Source organism: Sebastes umbrosus, chromosome 23 (assembly GCF_015220745.1).
Source record: "Sebastes umbrosus isolate fSebUmb1 chromosome 23, fSebUmb1.pri, whole genome shotgun sequence".
Taxonomy (NCBI): Eukaryota; Metazoa; Chordata; class Actinopteri; order Perciformes; family Sebastidae; genus Sebastes; species Sebastes umbrosus.
This window is the reverse complement of record NC_051291.1, coordinates 469,215-490,477: the sequence shown is the minus strand read 5'-3', so window position 1 is coordinate 490,477 and position 21,263 is coordinate 469,215. Positions and strand designations below refer to the sequence as shown.

At 44.8% G+C, this 21,263-nt stretch overlaps 2 protein-coding genes across 3 annotated transcripts in view; one reads left to right on the top strand and one right to left on the bottom strand.

The window, feature by feature from the left end:
• On the bottom strand, positions 1-2,416 carry mrps33 (mitochondrial ribosomal protein S33). 2 transcript variants are annotated; one of them, XM_037761259.1, is made up of 3 exons: positions 2,257-2,416; positions 684-904; positions 1-533 (listed from the first exon to the last, which is right to left on the bottom strand). In XM_037761259.1, the coding sequence occupies exons 2-3, from the start codon at positions 896-898 to the stop codon at positions 428-430; spliced, it is 321 nt and encodes a 106-aa protein (XP_037617187.1). In that variant the 5' UTR covers positions 899-904; positions 2,257-2,416; the 3' UTR covers positions 1-427. The 2 variants fall into 2 exon arrangements, with proteins under 2 accessions (XP_037617187.1, XP_037617188.1); XM_037761260.1 differs by having other exon boundaries at positions 684-925; positions 2,257-2,396.
• Positions 2,417-5,796: 3,380 nt separating this feature from the next.
• Positions 5,797-21,263, top strand: part of tmem178b (transmembrane protein 178B) — a 79,269-nt gene continuing 63,802 nt past the window's right edge. The window contains exons 1-2 of the mRNA XM_037760698.1: positions 5,797-6,118; positions 6,385-7,261. Coding sequence (XP_037616626.1) covers positions 6,688-7,261 — 574 coding nt within the window. The 5' untranslated portion in view covers positions 5,797-6,118; positions 6,385-6,687. The remainder of the gene's footprint in view (positions 6,119-6,384; positions 7,262-21,263) is intronic.

The window sequence follows — 21,263 nt, the reverse complement described above, 5'->3', positions numbered from 1 at the left end:
CACATCACTCACATGGACTTTATTTTGAAAATATGAAAGTTTCTTTACATCATGTTTCAGCGATTCCATGAACAGTTAAGCCAACACTTAGTCCAGAGTTGACATGAGGTGCAGTTTTCCTGCAACAGACCAGTTGCTTCTTCCGGTCGTATGAGCTCTCAGATCATCAGACTTATCAGCTTGTTTTAGTGGCTTAAATGCAAGATATGGAACAACAATAAAAGGATGGATTCACTTCAGTACAACATTGCTGACCTAAGGTATTATTCCTGCAACGTAGGAAAGCTTTCAACAAAGCGACTGTACAGTCCAGCCCAAACCAAACCAAAGGAACTGGTTCAGGATCAGCATCCCACTATACAGTGATGTCCACAAACAGCGTGTTCACAGTCCAACGCCGTCCGCCTCCGTAGAGACAAACAGCAGCTCATTTCTTCTTGCCCGCTCTCTTCCCCTCTCCTTTCTTTGGTTTCCCTTTTCCTCTCAGTTTCCTCAGGCGACGCATCTCCTCCTTGAAGTCCTCATGCTCGTCTCTGAGAAGGAAGAGCAAACATCTGATTAAAGAGGACCTAGTAGGACTTTAGTTTTCCTCATACCGGCTAGAATTAGTGCTGTGGAAATGTAAACTCTACTGCATATATACAGTATATATATACTGTCAACATGAGCAGTTTCTGGAGTACCTGAACAGTCCCATGAAGCGGAGCTTCTGGGTCATGGAGTAGTAGATCTTGTGCTGTGGGTACCAGTCGTACACCTCCTTCCTCTGGGCCATGGGAGGCTCCTGGAACAGCTGGACCACCTTCAGAGATCTGGAGTCTGTCGGACGCACGACCCCCCCAAAGATCTGGGCGCTCAGTCTGGCGATGCGCACGGCATAGCTGGACAGACCGGCCATGACTAGCTGGACGGAGCACAGAGAAGACTGAAATAAATCACATGTTATCTGGTTATTTGATCATCTGGAGCTTTTTTCTCCTCATACACAAATAGTGAGCTGAATTCCTGCCACAGCACATCCAACTCCTCTACACAGATATTATACTAAATGTCAGCGCATACTATACTATAAAATATTACAGAAACAATCAAATGAAACCTGAGGTACAGGGTATTTTAAAGTAGAGCTACTCTCAAGGTCTGAAATCAGCACCCGCCAAATGTGTGTAAATTGTCGGCAGTGGCGGATAAAACGCGGAAAACGGTAGTGATAGAGAATCGGTTCCTAGTTGAGAACTGGCTCTTAGTTGTTCCTAGGCATATCATGCCACCATGACTATCGATTCCTCTTATTGATGCTTTACAACAGTTACACATGCACAATGACGCATACGCACGCTACGGCGGAGAGAAAATAAGCACTCGTAAGCATGGCGCTACTAAACCTGATAAAGCGACACTGTGAACAACTAACCTGTGTTGAAATTCAAGGAGGAGAGTTAGTAACGTTAGCTGTTAGCAGCCGTTAGCAGCAAAGTCCTGACTGGTTAAATAACAGAGATACTAACGTTAACGGAGGTGCCATTGAGTTATTATTATGAGGCGTTCAAGCCCTGCTCAGTAAAAACTACAAGGCTATCATGATGCGTTCAAATATAATCTGGTAAAATGTAGTTTTTTGGAGAGAAACTTGAATAAATCCAGTTGTTTGAAGGATATGTTTTAACAGCAATATAAAATAAACATTAGAGAGAGAATTATGACCTGATTAACTTCATAACTATAGCTCTGAGCAGCTTGCTAAGATTCTTTTTTTTTTTTTAACCAAAACAAATATTTAAATAATTATAATCATTTGAATTGTGTGTTTTTATGCAAATTACCACAATAGATGACAATAACTAAGTACAGTACAGTACTGAGTACAGTAGGCTACCCTAGCCCTCCACGGTGTAATTCGAACACTGTAATTTACCATGTATACGATGTTTTTTGTGTAAAATATATCAAACAATAACCTGATATTTTCAGGTGGAATTTCATTCTCACTGTGCAATATCATTTTCCACTTGTGCAATTTCGTTAATAGTCTGTTTATTGTCAATACTGTATATGCTGCTCCTATTTTTATACTTCCTTCTATTTAAGTGGTTCATATTTTGTATATCAGTTTTACTGTGTTAGCTGATGCATCTTGTTTTTTGCTGCTGTACTCTGCACATCTCCCCACTGAGGAGCTTCAGCTCACCATCACTGCTCTGATGCAACAACAGGATGAATAACAACCCTTCACATGTGAACATGGTGTGTTCTTACCTGCTCAGTCTGTGAGGAAGAAGAACTCTGTCTAGTGAAACTAAAGCTCTATAAAGGCTGATATAACTAAACTAGAGTTAAATGAAAACGTGTTAGTTAGCTCACAGTAACCTTCACACTCTCACCACACTGCCATCACACTGCATCACACGTGATCCCTGCAGCTGATTGGTTAGATAGCTTTCACTTCCTGTTTCATGACAAGGCCTGTTGAAGGAGGTAAGGACAAGGGATGATATACTTCCGGGTTATGACGCATGCGCAGTGTAACTGGAGCTGCAGGTTTTACTGCGCATGTGTATATCAGAGATATGACGCATTGATCATCCTCTTTCCATCCACAGTGAAACATTTCTTGCAGAAGTTAAAGAGTGACATATAGATGTAAAAATCACATCCTGAAACTTGCTCTCATTTATTGTGATCCTGTAAATTTACATGTGAATTGTAGAAAAGATGTCAATATTTTTTTAATTTTCTCAGATTTTGCACTGTACTATAGAAATATTATATTTGGTTGCTATGGTTACAGTGACAAAGACAGTAATGCATTTTTTTCTTATTAATTTAATTTTAATTCTCGTGAAGTTCCACATTCACAAATGTAAATTTACCAAAATAAAAAGCCTTATTTCTTTGTATTTATGAAAGAAATGGAATTATATCTGTCAACAATTTTTTTCCTTTCAAAACAAAAAAGCAATGAAAACAATGAATGTATGCAATATCTTTAAAGTTTTTAAGTGAAATTATTGTCATACTCTCGCTTTTTTTATTATTATCTACTTATTTTATTGTGTGTTTTTATTTTATTTTATGTTTGTTTTGTTTCATTTCTGTTGTCCTTTTATGTTTGGCACAGCTCTTTGTTTATGTTTATGCTATGCTTCTTTTGTATGTAAATGTTTTTAATGTTTTCTGCTGTTACTATGGATACTGTCATTTTTAAATAATAATAAAAGAATTAAAAAAAAAAGGTAAAAAAAAAAAAATGTCATCGTCCTAGTTTCATAGTATAGTGGTATTTTATTTTTACAAGATACATACTTTATAAATTACATAAACGTGTCAATTCTTCGTTATCTAAACAGGATGAATTGTAATGACCTTAACTTACTCTAGAACCATCGTCAGGTCAAACTTTAAATTTGTTGAACACCAGAATCAGAATAAGGTTTATTGCCAAGTAGGTTTTCACATACCAGGAATTTCCCTTGGAGTTTGCTGCAAAACAATAAACATACTGAGGAAATAAAAATAAAAATAAAATACTTCAAAAATCAAGAGACATAAATATAGAATAGAAAAATTACAATAAAAAATGAAAAATACTATAAGAAATTGTGTAATGTAACTGTTTTAAATTGAGAGAGTTTTGTCCCAATGTTACTATATTTTCATAAATTGCATAAAGTATGCGGTGGGTCTTTTGAATTACTGCATGTTTCAATGACAGTTGTCCGTTAAGTCTGCATGGCAGCAGTAGTCAGTCTATTTCTATAGTGTTCTTACAGTTTATTAACAGAAGAGGGCGCCAGATATGAAGAAACAGATTCTTCTGGACATGATACTGCCTGACAGGAAACACAAGGAGCAATATGAGCCATGAGCACAGACTCCGGCAGGGTTAGACCGGGCCTTGGGATACACTAAAGCAGCCGCTAAAGCTCCTCTACCGTCTATATGATATCCACAGTATTAATATAATAATATAGCAGCAACTATTATCTATGTAAAGCAGAGAATGAAGTCTCTCTCTCTCTGTGTGTGTTGTAATCAGAGCTTCTCTGTGCTTTGTTGATGTAGGCGGGCCGGCCACGTATATGCTTTTTACTGCATGTTAGTGCATGTGAGCGCGCCCCACTCTCATACGGTGGTTACAGCTGGTCAGGTGTTGTTGCAGAAGCGTACCCATCCTCCGACTCCCCCCAGGTTGAGAGCCATGTGGAGGCAATAGAAGTGCTGTGAATTTCGTATTGAGCACCTTTAAGCGAATAAGTCTTCATACGTCATTTGCAAACATAACATTACACTTCACAGCTGCTTGCAAAGATTTATTGTAACTACGGTACAGAAGTATCAGACAGAATTGATGGATGAATTTGTCAGTCTTTGAATCCTACCAGTAGTGGGGAGAGTGTCGCACTAAATGCAAGTGTGCAATGAGAATGCCGTTCTTGCTTTTGGCGTTTCATTTGTGCACCGTGTAGTCTGAATGGACTGCATTGTAAAGACATCCGCATAAATATGCTCAGAGCTATTGAAGTAGAATGAGAAAAAAACACAGGACTTTCAACCAGGGGACCGGTGTTTGAGACCGTTGATCGCATCCCGAAGTGTTACCGAGTTATTTTACATCATTATTTTTACGTTAGGGACTTATTTTTTTAGTGACATGTGTGACGTGTTTTCCGTACTTCAGTTAACTTCGTACTTCTGTTTCCGTACGCAGACACCTAGCAACACTATCATTCATCTGGAGTCCTGTTTGTGTCCACCTGATGAATGCAGCTAAGTCCTATATGTTCTCTCTCTTTTAGCTCTGGTTTTAGTCTCAGCGAGGTCCTACACTGATGTTTATTGTTCATTTTTGTTTCACACATATAAAAATACAGTAAAATACAATTCATATGAAAGGAATGTAAAATACGTGTGAGGATGTGGTAGAAACATATAATAGCTTATATAAAAAAAAACATACTCAAAGGACAAACAATTGATAAAAATATTACCATGACAAAAATCACCAGAACATTTCAGATATTAGTGTTCAAAACATTTCACATATGAAAATACACAAGTGTCTGAGTAAAGTTCAGACAAAATAAAAAAAGAAGCAGGAGAAATTCTAAATGTTTTTGTTTCTTTCTATACAGACAATGACACAAGGAATCTATTAAATGGACATTTTCATTCCATAAGATAACAGTTGCTCATCTAATAAACTGTTTCTGTAGCTGCAATATTTTGTTCAGATAAGTTGGAAAAGTACTTAAAGCCTATGAAATATGGATGAATTAAACTATAATATAATGTTAACAGTATTGTGCACAAAAAGCTCTAATTTTTCTCAGAATCCCGAGAGATTTGATGACCTTATTGCAGACAAAACAGCCTGATTTCTGCAAAGAGTGTTTGATGAAACGTCCCTGAAAAATAGTTTCGTGGCAACTACAACAAAATGGTGAGCCATGCTTTGTGAGAAATATAATGCACACTTCATTTCTTCACTTGAAGAAAGTATATTGAGGAAATTCAGAAATGCACGCCTAACATATGTTAGGTTATTTTATTTATTTATTTATTTATTATACTTTATTTTTTCCCTTTTTTTAAGGCTGCTTTCATACAGTATATGCAATCCACTGCTTGTAATTACAACAGTCTATAAACCAATTTTTAAGTAGATGAGCTTACAGACAAGCCCATTAAGTACACTAGAGAAAACAACCTCAACATTCAAAAACAAAACAAAACCAAAACAAATAATAATAATAATAATAATAATAGTACAAAAATACGAGAGTAATAATAAATGGAATCAACAAATAAGTTATTTTTTTAATAACAAAATACCGTCCCATATAGCTGAATTCAGCCAAGCAGACGCACATACAGCAGCAGCATGCAGGCTTGGCTGTAGCAGTACAACAGCACTGTTAATACCAATGCAATGTGTATGTGCATGTAGCCTGAGAGCTAGCAGGCTGCTGCTGATTGGTCCGTGGACAGGCCTTCCTCTGGAGCAGCTGCAGTCATCCTATCAGACGGTCCTGATGCTGAGTGTCTCTCTGAAGCTGCTGCCGCTGCTGCTGATGGACGGCGCTCTGCAGTCTGCATGGACTCTGTTTGGACACATCAGGTAGGCTGCATGTGTATAATGCAATGCATAATGCTCCTGCTTGTTTAGTAATGGCATTGTATTTGTAGACAGGCGTCGGCTAAATGCAGACGATTCTCTCTCTAGCTGTTTCCACCGCCCCCCCTCCTCCATCCTTCTTTGTGCATGCTTTTATTTCTTAGTGCATGCTTTTATTTGCAGTAAAGGTTCATTTGATGTAAGTATATGTATGTACTAAAGGGCTGTGCTGATGTGTTGTGTGCGTGTTGGTGTGTCGCCCTGCTCAGACGGACGGATGGATGCTGACATGAGATAAGCTCGTCCTCCTCCTCTCCTCCTCTCCTCCTCTCTGTCTCCTCCGAGCTGCTGCAGCGCCGAGCACGCAGGAGCGACGCTGTCACCGACAAAACACCGGAATACCGGGATTTACCGTGTGATTCAGAGCGAGCTGTGGGTTTACTTCTCTTTGCACATCCATAAGTCGATCTGATAATGGTCCCGACGCTGCTCTCCAGAGGGGATGTGAGCTGAGCCGCAGAGGAGCTGTCCGTCTGTCGAGGTGCTGATGCGGCTGTGACAGAAGCTTGAGCATGGCCGCCGGGAAGTTGCTGCTGTACGCCGGGCTCTCTCTGTCTCTCTGCGCCCTGGGCATGCTGGCTGTGGCGATGTGCTCCGACCACTGGTACGAGACCGACGCCAGGAGGTACAAGGATCGGTGCAGAAGCATCTCCAGCCGCCGCAAGGACCCGGGCTTCATCTACATCCCCAACAACAGCCTGCCGCTGCGGGCCAGCCGGAGCAGCCTGCCACTGATGGCCAGCAGGAGCAGCCTGCCGCTGATGGCCAGCCGGAGCAGCCTGCCGCTGATGGCCAGCCGGAGCAGCCAGCCGCTGCCGGCCGGCCGAAGCAGCCTGCCGCTGCCGGCCGGCCGAAGCAGCCTGCCGCTGCTGGCCGGCCGGAGCAGCCTACCGCTGATGGCCGGCCGGAGCAGCCTGCCGGCGCGCTGGGAGGAGAAGCTGCTGCTAGCCCGGAACCGGCGGCAGCTGTTCGCCATGAGCGCCGCGGACGAGTGCAAGAGGCAGCACAACTCCACCAACACGGGGCTGTGGAGGAAGTGCCATCGGCTGGGCTTCAACCAAGACGTCGAGGACCTCATCCGGAAAGGTAAGAACCAGAGAAACAACGCACAAACATCAGCGTGCACATCAGACACCGACACAACTTCTGTCAATCAATCAATCAATCAATCAATCAATCAATCAATCAATCAATCAATCAATCAACCAACCAACCAATCAATCAATTAGCCTGCTAGGTGGGGATTGTTCTGTTGACCAAAGGGCGAACAAGGGCATCGAGCTGCTTACATGGAACAAATGTTGGTCCGCTGTCTGTCTGTGTGTGTATGTGTGTGTGTGTGTGCGTGCGTGTGGACGGCCTGTGGCTACAGATTGCGTGTTGTCGTGCTATTTTGCAGAAGAGGTGCATGTTAATCATGAAGCTGGATAGCAGTGCGTTCGTGTTGTCCCTGCACGTTCTCAAGTCTGATGTTGTGGTAGTTATTAATATTTTAATTGTTTATTTTGACCATCAGCTGATTCGACTGTTGTCAGGTCATTAAATAGGCATTTCAGTCGCTATAAGCCCCATAGCTGTGGGTCAGTAGGGGCCTACTACACCCACTAGTAGGGTTTTATCATCAATTCACATGGTAGATCACTGAAAGAAGGTCTAAAAGAACACGACAGCGACCTCTAGCGACCGTACTCGTTATGACAGCAGCAGAAGCAGAAGTCTAGTTGTCTTTGTGTTTGTAGTCATTTTAACCCAAAACACAATGTTTTTTTTCATTACCTAAACCTAAAGACTGGTGGCGTTTCATTTGGTTTTGTATGCTTTTAACTTTCACTTTCACTTTTACGACATAATAGGCCCCTTCTGACCCACATCTATGGTGCTGATAGCGACAGATGACGCCTATTTAATGGCCTGATGACAGTCGAATCGGGTGCAGACATACTGAACATTTTACAGTGTAAAAATTTAACGAATCAAGTCAATCAAGTGTTCTCTGGTGGACAAACTATGTGATGGTGACACTGTTTGATATCTCTGTGTTGCCGACATATACACTGATACTGATATATCTGCATTAAGCTGATATGGGCCGATACATACCGGGCTGATTTATGGGACCAGGTCTAATGTTTTAGCTGATTTATATTTATTAAATTGATCAGAACTCAAACACAAGTCTCCACTCATGTAGCTGATGATAGTACACAGGCAGGCAGTGTGTTAACAAGACAGGGAGTCCAAGCTGGAAGAGGAGAGGGAGGGTGTGTACTCTGAATGTGTGTGTGTGTGTGTGCTGCAGCTGTGGCTTCCTTTGAGGACGCCTCAATGGCCTTGATGGCCTACCATCTGCAGTAATGGGCAGCCCCCCCCCCCAGTCAGTGTGCTCAGTGATCAGATGAATGCCTCCATAGAGGGGGCTGATCTACTCCAGCTCTCAGCTCTCAGCTCTCAGCTCTCAGCTCTCAGCTCTCGGCTCCATCAGCGTGGAAAAGTACAGCGTGGTTTGTCATCACGATGCCTCTGACAATAACTTCCCATTGATGGGTCAATAAGGACGGAAACCAACACTAGTTGTCTCTGTGTTTACTCTACATGCTCAGTAGTATGATCCACACTCGCACTTCATCAGCTGTGTGTGATACAGTGACCTCCAGCAGGCAACTACAACTATTAGTACTGACACTACTACTGCTACTGCTACTACTGCTACCTCTACTGCAACTACTGCCCCTACTGCTACCACTACTGCTACTACTACCTCCATTGCTGCCTCTACTGCTACTACTGACTCTACTGCTACTACTGCCTCTATTGCTACCTCTTCTGCTACTACTGCCTCTACTGCTACTACTGCCTCTATTGCTACCTCTTCTGCTACTACTGCCTCTATTGCTACCTCTTCTGCTACTACTGCCTCTACTGCTACCTCTTCTGCTACTACTGCCTCTACTGCTACTACTGCCTCTACTGCTACCTCTTCTGCTACTACTGCCTCTATTGCTACCTCTTCTGCTACTACTGCCTCTACTGCTACCTCTTCTGCTACTACTGCCTCTACTGCTACTACTGCCTCTACTGCTACCTCTTCTGCTACTACTGCCTCTATTGCTACCTCTTCTGCTACTACTGCCTCTACTGCTACTACTGCCTCTATTGCTACCTCTTCTGCTACTACTGCCTCTATTGCTACCTCTTCTGCTACTACTGCCTCTACTGCTACCTCTTCTGCTACTACTGCCTCTACTGCTACTACTGCCTCTACTGCTACCTCTTCTGCTACTACTGCCTCTATTGCTACCTCTTCTGCTACTACTGCCTCTACTGCTACTACTGCCTCTATTGCTACCTCTTCTGCTACTACTGCCTCTATTGCTACCTCTTCTGCTACTACTGCCTCTATTGCTACCTCTTCTGCTACTACTGCCTCTACTGCTACCTCTTCTGCTACTACTGCCTCTACTGCCTCTATTGCTACCTGTACTGCTACTACTGCCTCTAATGCCACTACTGCCTCTGTTGCTACCTCTACTGCTACTACTGCCTCTATTGCTACCTGTACTGCCTCTATTGCTATTTCTAGTGCTACTACTGCCTCTATTGCTACTTCTACTTCTACTACTGCCTCTGTTGCTACCTCTACTGCTACTACTGCCTCTATTGCTACCTCCATTGCTACTACTGTCTCTACTGCTACCTCTACTGCTACTACTGCCTCTATTGCTACTTCTACTGCTACTATTGCCTCTATTGCTACCTCTACTGCTACTTAAAGGTTCTCTATATGATATTCAGAGCATTACTATAGTAGCACGCAACTATTGTCTATGTAACGATATAGAGGAGTAGTGTCTACCTGAGCAGAGAATGAAGTCTGGCTCTGTGTGTGCTGGAATCAGAGCTTCCTGGTATGTTCTCTATCTTGTAACGGGGTCCGTGGCTGATATAAGATGGAGAACTTCTGGTTTAATAGAACATCATTCCTTTGAATTTGCAGTAGCTCTGTTTGTTCAGCTCTGGTCTGTCTGTCTGCTGGTAACATGCGCTGTAGACGGAACATAATTCAGATTTTTTTTAGGGATTTTGGGAGGTCAAAGGTCAGAGCAAAGCACCGTAAAGCCTCCCCTCTGCATGCTGTTTCCCTTTAATCTCCACAGTCGGATCACAGCTATGCATACAGGATGGTTTCTGTATCTACATCCACTAACTGGCCCGATGCTGCTGTTTCATAACGACTCCACGTTCTCCCGTGTCCTCTTATGTGAAACGACAGGAAACATTCATGCGATCATTAGCCACATATCTAAAACCCCGGTGAGTCATCTGTCGTCCGTTTGAATAAGATAATGCTGTTTTTACATAAATAACTGATGAAAAACTTGAATCTCTTCGTGCTCATCCACCTCTCTCTGGCATGGGATGGATTTATAGAAGCCTCCATTTTCAGTTTGTCAGTTAGGAGAAGGAGAGCAGTGGTGTGTGTTTGTGAATATGAAGTGGGAGAGCGTCGCTGACCGATGCTTTCATATCGTCAACAAATCTTCAGACTCAAACCAACAGTGAATATATCTACTAACGAGTATTATATGTGTATCAAAGCCTGATGTCTCTTCTTCCTCTGTGACAAAAAAACATTAAAAACAGAATCAGTGAGCCACTCTGTGTCACCTGGTGACAGGACACTTCTTATGGAAGCACCGATACCGATACCAGTATCGGGTATCGGGTCCGATACTGTGCTCATGTACTCGTACTCGCAAAACGGCTCCAATACAACGGCACCGATACCATTTTATGGCAGTGTGACGTTCCTATCGCACTCGCTCACGCTCCACCTCCCCGACGGTGCAGGGGAGACGGGCCGGTGTTGCGCACGACCCCGCTGGGCCAGGATCACTTTCATCACGCCACGGGGTTTGGCTTGCAACCTCTGACTCACACCCTCCAGCTGGCTGTTAACGAGGGTCTTTTGGCACAGAAAAGTACTCGTATCGGTACCTCGTATCGGTACTCGGTATCGGTACTCGGTATCGGTACTCGGTCTCGGCGAGTACCCAAATGTAAGTACTTGTACTCGGTCTGAATGAAAGTGGTATCGGTGCATCCCTAACACTTCTGGTTGCAAAAAAACAAGACGGCGACGGCCAAACAGCAGGATACCTACTGAATGCCGAACTCGAGGCTTCAAAACGGCGGTCCACAAACCAACGGGTGACATCACGGTGACTATACGTCCACTTCTTATATACAGTCCATGATTACAAGGCGTGACTACTGCTTCTGCTCCTGTCATCATTACTACGGTCGTTGTGGTCTTCTTTTATTCCTCCTTTCGTTGATTGCCCATGTGAATAGATGATAAAACCTACCAGTGGGTGTAGCAGGCCTGATAACGGCCCATTCAATGACCTGATAACAGTCTAACCGCGCTTTTTTATAGTTAACATTTTTGAATGCAAGAATTTTACATGCATTGTTTTTGTTTAATCCACGGGGAGGAAAGGGAAGTCTATAAGCCTTTCTGCATAAATAATATGCTTCTTTGTGTATTGATCTATTTGAAGTCAGTGGATATAATAGTTAGTGTTAGAATCAGTCCAGAGGGGTTTAGGTTCAGGACATGTACTGAGCTGACCTGTGCTGTCATCCCTTCCTCTAAATAGGTCAGTGCCATACCAGCGTCTAATTGTTGCTGTTCATTCACCAAACAACCTCATGTTGATAATCCCAACAGTTGGCATATGTTCGCTCGGTCTCTGACGCCGTGACTAGGCACGATATGTGACCTCCTGCTGGGGGGAGCAGCTCACTGACTCTCATTCTGTCTGTCACACTGAAAACCTCCTGGAGAGAGAAAGGCAAAGATAAAACAGCAGCGGAGAGACGCCCGGCTACAAAGTGGTCTGGGACGGAGAGGATGAGGAGAAAGAAGGGAGGAAAGCCAAGGGTGGCTTTGGAGACGAGGATGTCAGAGAGAAGAGGATTACATAGAGAGGAGTGGGGGTGGGGGTGGGGGGTTGAGGCCTCCTCATCTTGCGCCATCTGTTGTCGCTCTGTGAGGAAAAAGGCCTTTCAGGTCCTGATCAAGACATTCACAGAGCGTCCGAGCACAAAGAGCAGGGAGAGGCTCCGGATCGGATTACCTGGCTCCCTCCCCAGGGGCCCCCGTATCATGGGGAGGGCTAAATTAGACACTACGGGGGTCTAAAGGTGCCTCATAGGTGCCCTGCCAACAAGCCTGCTGGCAAAGCCGCTCATATAACAGACACATGGAAGTGCTTTCACTTCTACTGCGAGCGGCTGGTGGATGATCACTGGAGGAAGTGAGCTGGAGGCAGATCAGCCTCCGCTGTTTCATCATAGTGACAATGAAACCAAAAATACTTTTTTATCCAACCTATTGTCTGTATTGTGATGCAGAGTGTACATACTGTAGGCCATCGACCATGGTGTTCCTGGTAGTCGTATCCCTACAGTTGCTTTTAAGCAGATGCTATTAGCACCCAGGTGTCCTTAGAAAAACATTGCAATGTGCACCCGACTAGGCACACGTTACAGTACTACATACAGTACTGTATATGTATAGGTAGTGTATGGATATTGTTCCTAAACCTAACCAAGTAGTGTTGGTGCATAAACCTAACCACGACTGAAAACTGAAAGTAATCATTAAAAAAACAGAAAATAAAAAGTCAAATAAGTGAAAAATATCAGACAGGAAATTCCTGAGTTCGACCCATTTTTTAAAATGATCTCTGTACGATGCCGAACATTTGTGATCTCAAACATCACAAACTCAGTACCTGACCTCTGCTATAGGCTAGCTGCTAGCTGCTAGCATTACATACCCAAATCTACGTTGAGTCGCGGCATATCCTGTTTGGGTTGTTTTTGTGTAGTTTATCACACACACACACACACACACACAGGCTGCACGTTGACATCCATGCATCCATCGACATCTACCCGTGAGTAACAAGATGAATGAGCGTAACTTTATTTAATACGAGCCTTGTTGTTACACGTTTCTTGGTGATAGAAATATGGCTTAAAGGAATACAAGAAGGAAGCTATGAAACCATCCACTGCGAACCCAACAATGAGTGCAATGCTAAATCTTTAGTCTTCTATTGGACAGAGTATTGTAGAGAGATGACAGGACATTCAGCAGAGAGGGAGGGGGGATGACATGCAGAGGTAAATCACAGATTTGTTTGGAGATATTTCTCGTCCCGGGGCCTCCTAGTGGTCTGTGTTGGCATTGCAGGGAGTCTGTATTTTGTTTTTGTATACACTTTTCGTCGCTTGAGGTGTTTTTTGTCTTTGTTGAAAAAGAGTCAATGGATTCACAATGGAAACACCTTTACCGAATAAATTCTGACTAAATGAACATTTAACTGATCAGCTGTTTCTGCTGTCGCCGTCTTCTCTGATATCCCATAACATGTGAATGCTCGTCTTCGTCTCCGGACGGCATGAAACATGACCAATACTAGCTGACAGGAAAGAACTGTTAAAACTTCACCGATTGAAACAAATTCCTGAAGACCTCTCTCCATTTTTCTGTCTGTCGCCAACTTGTTTTGTCCAGTTCGCAACCTCTTCTTCTTCTACTACTCTGATTACAGCCATGTGTATAGCATATAGCACCAACTTGAGACCAAACTAGGCTGTAGCCGAGTTTATTCACTCCAAACCAGGAAACAATAAACCTAATTCGCATTTCTTTTTTTGCATAATTTCAAAAGTTTGTTTAAAACACGGCTACAGTTCGTCTAAAAGTCACTCTTCCAGACGCTACGGTTAAGGCCTGCAGGATTCACTTCGTTTGTATGTCGTCAGACAACTAAACTTGTGTTATTAGCTGTTCTGCACAGCCGCACTCAAAGGCCGGGTCAGACATGTTGATCCATCAGTCTTTTTAGAAACAGACAACTGAAACACTGGAACACAGTCAAGTTACTCATTTCTAACTAATTGTTTTCCCTCATGCAGACAGACTTTACTTGCTAAGTCTTGTCTTTAGGGAAACACCCTGGTAGACACATGTAGTTTTGTTGCATTACACCTGATTGCTATAGGGTGAATACGCGTTATCCTTCAGACTGCTGAAGCCTCGTTAGAGGGATTTGTGAAGACCTCCATCTCTTCCTGTCTGTGTGAAGGCATCCCTTCACAGTGAGTGATCCATAACTCTGAACTCAGGGTGTGTTTGTGTTGTATTAAGATATAAACTCCTGCAGCCATGTTGTGTTCAGTGTGAGGCGGAGGCATTAGAGTCAGGTTATTTATGTGTGACATGGATTGTTGTGGCCGCAGCAGCAGACACGGGCGGGGCGGGGGGGTGGTTCTCTCGTCTTCATGGAAACAGTTAAATTATTCAGGACACATGTGGCAGCCCTCCTCATTAGTGCCCCTGCAGTATTCAGCCCAGCCTGCCTGACTGAGCTACAGCCATTTACACCTTGACACTAATGAAACACAGACATCCCAGACCGGGTCTTCACCGGGGTTTAGTGATGTCATCCACCCAGATATGAATGGAAGTATTAGTCAAAGTGCAGGAGGTGTTCTGTTGAGCACACCTGAAGGGTGGGTTCTGGTTCAGTGTTTGTAAGGTGACAGAAGAATATCTTGATCACTATGTGTTAGAAAGTGTTTTAGCACCATGTACGCCTGCAAGCTAATGACCTTATTCTGTTGTCACTGGGGGGGTTTCTCTCTCTCTTAGAATATGCAGGTGTTGAAGCATGTGCTAACTCGCTCCTCATAGTTACCAACCGGCTAACAGACTATCTGCCGGGCAGTCGGTGGTTTTTCATTTTTAACAGGGGGGGGGGGATGGCCCAACCTGCCCCCAACCTGTCCCCAACCTTTCCCCAACCTGTCCCCAACCTGCCCCTAACCTGTCCCCAACCTGCCCCCAACCTGTCCCCAACCTTTCCCCAACCTGTCCCCAACCTGCCCCTAACCTGTCCCCAACCTGCCCCCAACCTGTCCCCAACCTTTCCCCAACCTGTCCCCAACCTGCCCCCAACCTTTCCCCAACCTGTCCCCAACCTGTCCCCAACCTGTCCCCAACCTGCCCCCAACCTGTCCCCAACCTGCCCCCAACCTGTCCCCAACCTGCCCCCAACCTGTCCCCAACCTTTCCCCAACCTGTCCCCAACCTGCCCCCAACCTTTCCCCAACCTGTCCCCAACCTGTCCCCAACCTGTCCCCAACCTGTCCCCAACCTGCCCCCAACCTTTCCCCAACCTGCCCCCAACCTGTCCCCAACCTGCCCCCAACCTGTCCCCAACCTTTCCCCAACCTGTCCCCAACCTGCCCCCAACCTGTCCCCAACCTGTCCCCAACCTGTCCCCAACCTGTCCCCAACCTGTCCCCAACCTGTCCCCACACCACCAACCAACACATGTATTATTATTTTGAGCAGCAGAGACGCTACTGAATGATGATAGAGCTATTAAAGGAGTACTACAGGCAGCGGTGCGTCTCTATGATCCTCTCGCTCTTCACCGACTTCACGTTGCTACTTGTCTCTTTGATCATGAAGGTGAGGAGGACAAAATATAATATAGTGTTTATAATATATAATTTAGAGGATGTTACAGATCCAAGACGGAGCTGACAGAAGGACGGTACTCACCCTTCACTTCGTATTTTGTCCTTCTTGATTTTGAACTCATGGATGTGCTACCCTATCACATTCAGGAAGAGGGGGGGCGGCAGGTTAACAAGGCTCCTACTGATACCGGGGACCTTTCATCTGAAGAGGCAATGTTATTTGTGTGTGTTTGTCTACATGTCTTGGTGTGTGTTAGAGAATCAGGAACAGATCAGGAGCTTTTCATTTGAACAAAGTGAACTGCATTCATTCATTTGGATGAGCAGTCCTCTGCCTGTGTGAGAATAATGGAATGAAAGTGTCATCTATCGTCCAACGTGATATTTGTAAAACAGAAGCTGGTCTCTATGTGTTCTGGAGTAATGGGGGGGGGGTAGGATCTCCTTTCAACAGCAGGTTCTTTGCCAAAGAGCTGTTGCTTTGAATGGCTGCCATATTGGAAATCCATGAGTTATTAATAGCTCTCAGAATAGAAGAATCTTCCCCGAGAGGAGCTAAATCATCAGTATGCCGTTCATTCAGTCCAAGAAGAGAAAGAATGAACACACACACACACACGCACACACACACACACACACACACACACACACACACACACACACACACTGGAGATATGATGAGAGCAGCTTAACATTCAGTTTGACTCCTGTTTAGGTTTGACTCTGTGTCTGTTTGAAAAGGCCGGAGCCAGAGAGGAGACTGACTCATCATGAAGTCAGTCTGACTCCTCTAACCACAGGCTGAGCAGAGGAGGAGGAGGAGGAGGAAGAAGGTAGAGATGAGGAGGAGGAGGAGGAGGAGGAGGAAGAGGAGGAAGAAGGTAGAGATGAGGAGGAGGAGGAAGAGGAGGAAGAGGAGGAAGAGGAGGAAGAGGAAGAAGAGGAAGAGGAGGAAGAAGGTAGAGATGAGGAGGAGGAGGAGGAGGAGGAGGAGGAAGAGGAGGAAGAAGGTAGAGAGGTGGAGGAGGAGGAAGAGGAAGAAGGGAGAGATGAGGAGGAGGAGGAGGAGGACGAGGAGGAAGAGAAAGGGAGAGATGAGGAGGAGGAGGAGGAGGAATAGGAGAGATGAGGAGGAGGAGGAAGGGAGAGATGGGGAGGAGGAGGAGGAGGAGGAGGAGGAGGACGAAGAAGAAGCAGCAGCAGCAGCATGATGTGGTTTGTTTCCCCACAGCGCCACGCGAGCCAACATCAATGTTTGATGACCTCATGCTCTCTCCCACAGACCAGACTAACAGAGCATGAGCAGCCTCAGGACATCTGCACACTAACACATAATACACATGATACCTACTGAGATGGGAGCGCTGCACACACACACACACACACACTGCACACACAACACACACAACACACACCACACACACACACACACACACACACACACACACACGTACAAAGAACATGATTTAGCCAACATAAATAATAGATGATGCACTCAATGCACTCTGATCCCGTCTCTCTTGACACACAGCGTTCATACATATGATGCATATGATGCATATGATGCATATACATGAGAAGGCTGCTGCTGATTCTCTGTTGAGTTCACACTAAAGACCTGTACGCTAGGCTGAGCTTAAACTAGTAATTTTGTTCATGGACAGAGGAATGCATCTGAACAAGACAACAGCAGACGAAGGCCTAGATTACCGATTACTGCACACGTTTTTAGTCCAACATCCAGCATCATCATTATCATTAAAAACGTATTTCCAGGAAATGTCCTCTGGCGTGCAGGAAGTGCTGCTTTAGTGGGATTAAATAAAGGAAGTGGTTATCATCACAATAGATACATAAACTTTAATATGTAATAATAAAAGGTATAAGGATGTGAGTGGCACATGAATATTTCATAATAATGTGGCTTATGTGTAAGAATCCATTTTAATGACTCCACAGAAATGTCATGCGAGCCGTGGGTGGTGACACGCAGCGTGGACTCGCTCGCTCGCACGCACGCACGCATCGACCCTTTAGCTCTCGGTGACTTCACTCAGAGCGTTTAACCCACACGGCCCGGCGGCGGCGGCGGTGGTGGTGTCGTGGCAGCGTGACATCGCCATGGAAACAAAAAGGTGTCCCGGGCTTGTGATTGGCAAGTCAGTCAGTCAGAGGGCTTTATGGAGACTGAGTGGGCTGGAGGACCAGGAGGCTCAGATCTGACACCGTGAGGAGGAGTTAACTCCTGATGAGCAACCTGCAGAACCAGATCTGTCATGATCCCTCCGACCACAACCACCCCCTGTATATATAATATATAGTTTTAAAGTGAGTCTTAGTCTGACGCCGTATACTCCAGTATTGAGAAGGAGGCTCTTGCTCTGATTCGAACCTTATTGGAGCATTTTGAAGTCTTCGTCACAACCTCCAATCCTCTGGTGGTGAACACCGACCACCATCCGCTGGTGCTCCTGCAGCGATCTGCTCTCTCTAAACCGTCGTCTACTTCGTTGGAGTCCAGCTCTGCAGGAACTACTGTACTGCTCCAAATCTGGCATGTTAAAGTGAAAGACAGTTTAACAGCTGACTGTTTGTCGCCAGTGATCGTTAATTAAAAGATTAACTTACAACCTCACTACCTTAGTTTTAGTTGGAAGTTTGTTTTTTTGGGGGGGGTGTTCTGGTCAGAGGGATCATGACAGATCTGGTTCTGCAGGTTTCTCTCTCTCCTTGCTCATCACCTGTGATCCCCCTCAGCTGCTGATAATCAGCCTGGCTGGGAGGCTATATCAGCAGGTTGGCTGCTCAGTTGGTTGTGTGTCTGCAGAGGGTCAACACCTTCAGTTGGCTCTCTGGGTTTACGTTGGGTTGGGTGATTTGTGGGGTTTTGATTTGGAGTGTGCACATCTTTAGCCAGCCTCTACTTCTCTTTGGTGTCATATTGGGCCGATACCTTCTGTGTTGGTCTCATTGTTGGTAGATTTAGTGGTCGGTTGGGGGGAGTTATATTCCGTCAGTCTCCTTTTAGAGACCAAAAGACCCTTGTATTAGTATTTCTGTGTGCAGTTTATTTCTGTTAGTTTCCCAGTAGCGCCCCCTGTCAGTCCATTTACCATGTTATCATGTTTCCATGTCATGGTGAGCTCACTCTCTGTGAGGAGCTCCTTGAGGCGTCTCTTGTGGTATTCTTCTGCTTATTTTGTCGCTGGTTTCACTCCAAACAATAACTTTAATCCACACTAGTCATACTTTTCTCCTGGTGTTATAATTGAAGCGGGTTCAAACCTCACTGTTGCAGCCCGCTCTCATTCCCAAACCATCAAATACCAACGTTTTGTCATATTTGGTTTTGTCACGGCCCTCAGCGTCCGACACCGACGCACAAGCGTCTGAATAAGTAACTATAATGTAAAACCCATCTGCGTCACTATTAGCCGTTCAGAGCAACCGCTCCGGAACGTCCATTCACTCCGTCCTCGTATCGGGAGGAGGAGGTCGGGTCAAACAAACGCAGGACTTTCACCCAGGAGACCGCTGGGAATGTCCTGTGTTTTAAGTTGTACTTTAATTTATGTACACAACTTAAGTGACATAACAAACTCATTTTAACCCAAACCTTTAAGCCCGCACAGGAAGATAAACCCGAGCCATTCGAAGACGAGGAGGAAATCTGGATTATGTGATTGTTTGAAAAAAAACGTCTGTAATTTTGTCTCCTCTTTTTTAAAAACAAAAATAGTTTTTAAATATTATTATTTAAATATATTATATAATATATAAACGCTTCCTCTACTTGATGTAAACGCCGTCTAATAACTAAAGGTTTACAGTAGCAGGTCAGCGGGCACGGTGCAGGTACAGAGTAGATCAGACTGAAGTGTTTGAGATGAAATGTTTTGATATCCCATCAGTGGACATTTCCATTCTTTAGAAGGCAGCTCCGTCTCCGGCGGCGTCTCTGCAGCCTCGTCTTCCTCTGGCCCGTTTAATCAACGGCTTATCAAGTCAAGAAAGCGCTGTGGGCCCGAGCATCAATCAGATCCCTATTCTGCCTGCCCAAAGACTGGCTGCCTGTGAGCACGGAGAGCAGATGAAGGGAGCTCTGTGGCCACAGCTGCCTCCCTCAACACAGAACCGGCCTTTTTACTGCTCAGGACCGCCGGACAATACGAGAATTATGTCCTATAAAGGGACCATTATCGTGCGGAGTGGAGCATCCAGGCTGGATGCTGAGTGAACGGCGGTCGTTATTTTAGTTTTGTGCTGCTCAACAACATCGTCTCACTTCACAACCAGACACTAATTTGCAACCAACGATTAACACTGGAGGGACTGGATGAGAGCAGCATCATCATCATCATCATCATCTGTTTGCTAACAATGATGAAACACCCTGCTCATCCCCCTGGTTTGTGTTGTCATGGCAACGTGCGATGACTGTTTGACAGATGATACTGAGGCAGGTTGAGCCGAGGCGAGAGGGGGTGGGGGGGATCAGGACGAGTGTTTCTGTGAATGTCAGGAGGTTAGACAACAAAGCTTCCTGCTCCGGATGACGACAGGCGCGGAAACAGAGACCGCGTTCCCACGGCGACACTTTTACCGTTTCCAGCCAGCCGCTCCTTCGCTGCTGTCTGGGTGTGTTTATTCAGACAGGAGAAGAGAAGGGATGGATGTCACCCTCACTGAATAGTATTATTATTATTTAATGAACAGTTTTTGAATACAATCTTGTTTACATTGTTTCATTTACTTTATGATACGAGTCCACAGCGTTGCTCAGAGCGTTTAGACAACACGCTGTTTCCAGTGTCTGCGTGACAACGAAGAGGAAACGGATCAGTTGCACCAGAACATTCCCTAAAACCACTCAAATATAGATTTACCTGACTTGTTATCAGGGTTAATACATAACTTTACTAACTCATCTAGGTCCCTCCAACCTAACACCATATTATTACACCATGTTTCTGAGTGACATGACGTCACCGCCTGTCCAAGTTGCTGTTCCAACTTGAGGGGGCTCTAGAGAGGGACATTAGTTGTTTTCTCCGACACGCTTGGCACCCAGGAGAAGTTTCAGGTGGTTGCAATCTGCAACCTCACCACAAGATCCTACACACTGCTCCTTTAAGGTCGGGGAAAGATCCCGTTCTGGAGTAAACCAGACTAAGTCTATGCTAGCAGCTCTGTGAGGCTGTTCTTCAGCTCAGCGGTGCTTTGTGCTAAATGCTCACATGTTGATGTTGAGCACATGTACAGTATAGTGTTAGATGAACTTGTCCATGCAGTTTCCTGTTTCCAAGTTTTGTTTGACTTTATTGCTGTTTTTAATTGCTATCATTAATGATAATAGAGTTCAGAGTTCTGAAGCAGCCGATGATGTGGAGAGACAGAGAGGATTTAGTGTCTAGTCTTCTCATCGCTATAGAAACACCTCGGTCCTCCGTGACCCCGTTTAAACCTCCATAAGGGCTCCGTCTCATTCTGCTTTTAACCGCTCGTCTCGTCGCATAATCGTCAA

What these genes read in the sequence shown, in the direction of transcription:
- mrps33 (XM_037761259.1), bottom strand. Translation starts at nt 898, where the DNA reads ATGGCCGGTCTGTCCAGCTATGCCGTGCGCATCGCCAGACTGAGCGCC. An exon ending in CGCTTCATGGGACTGTTCAG is followed by an intron (nt 534 to 683) that starts GTACTCCAGAAA and finishes CTTCCTTCTCAG; the next exon opens with AGACGAGCATGAGGACTTCA.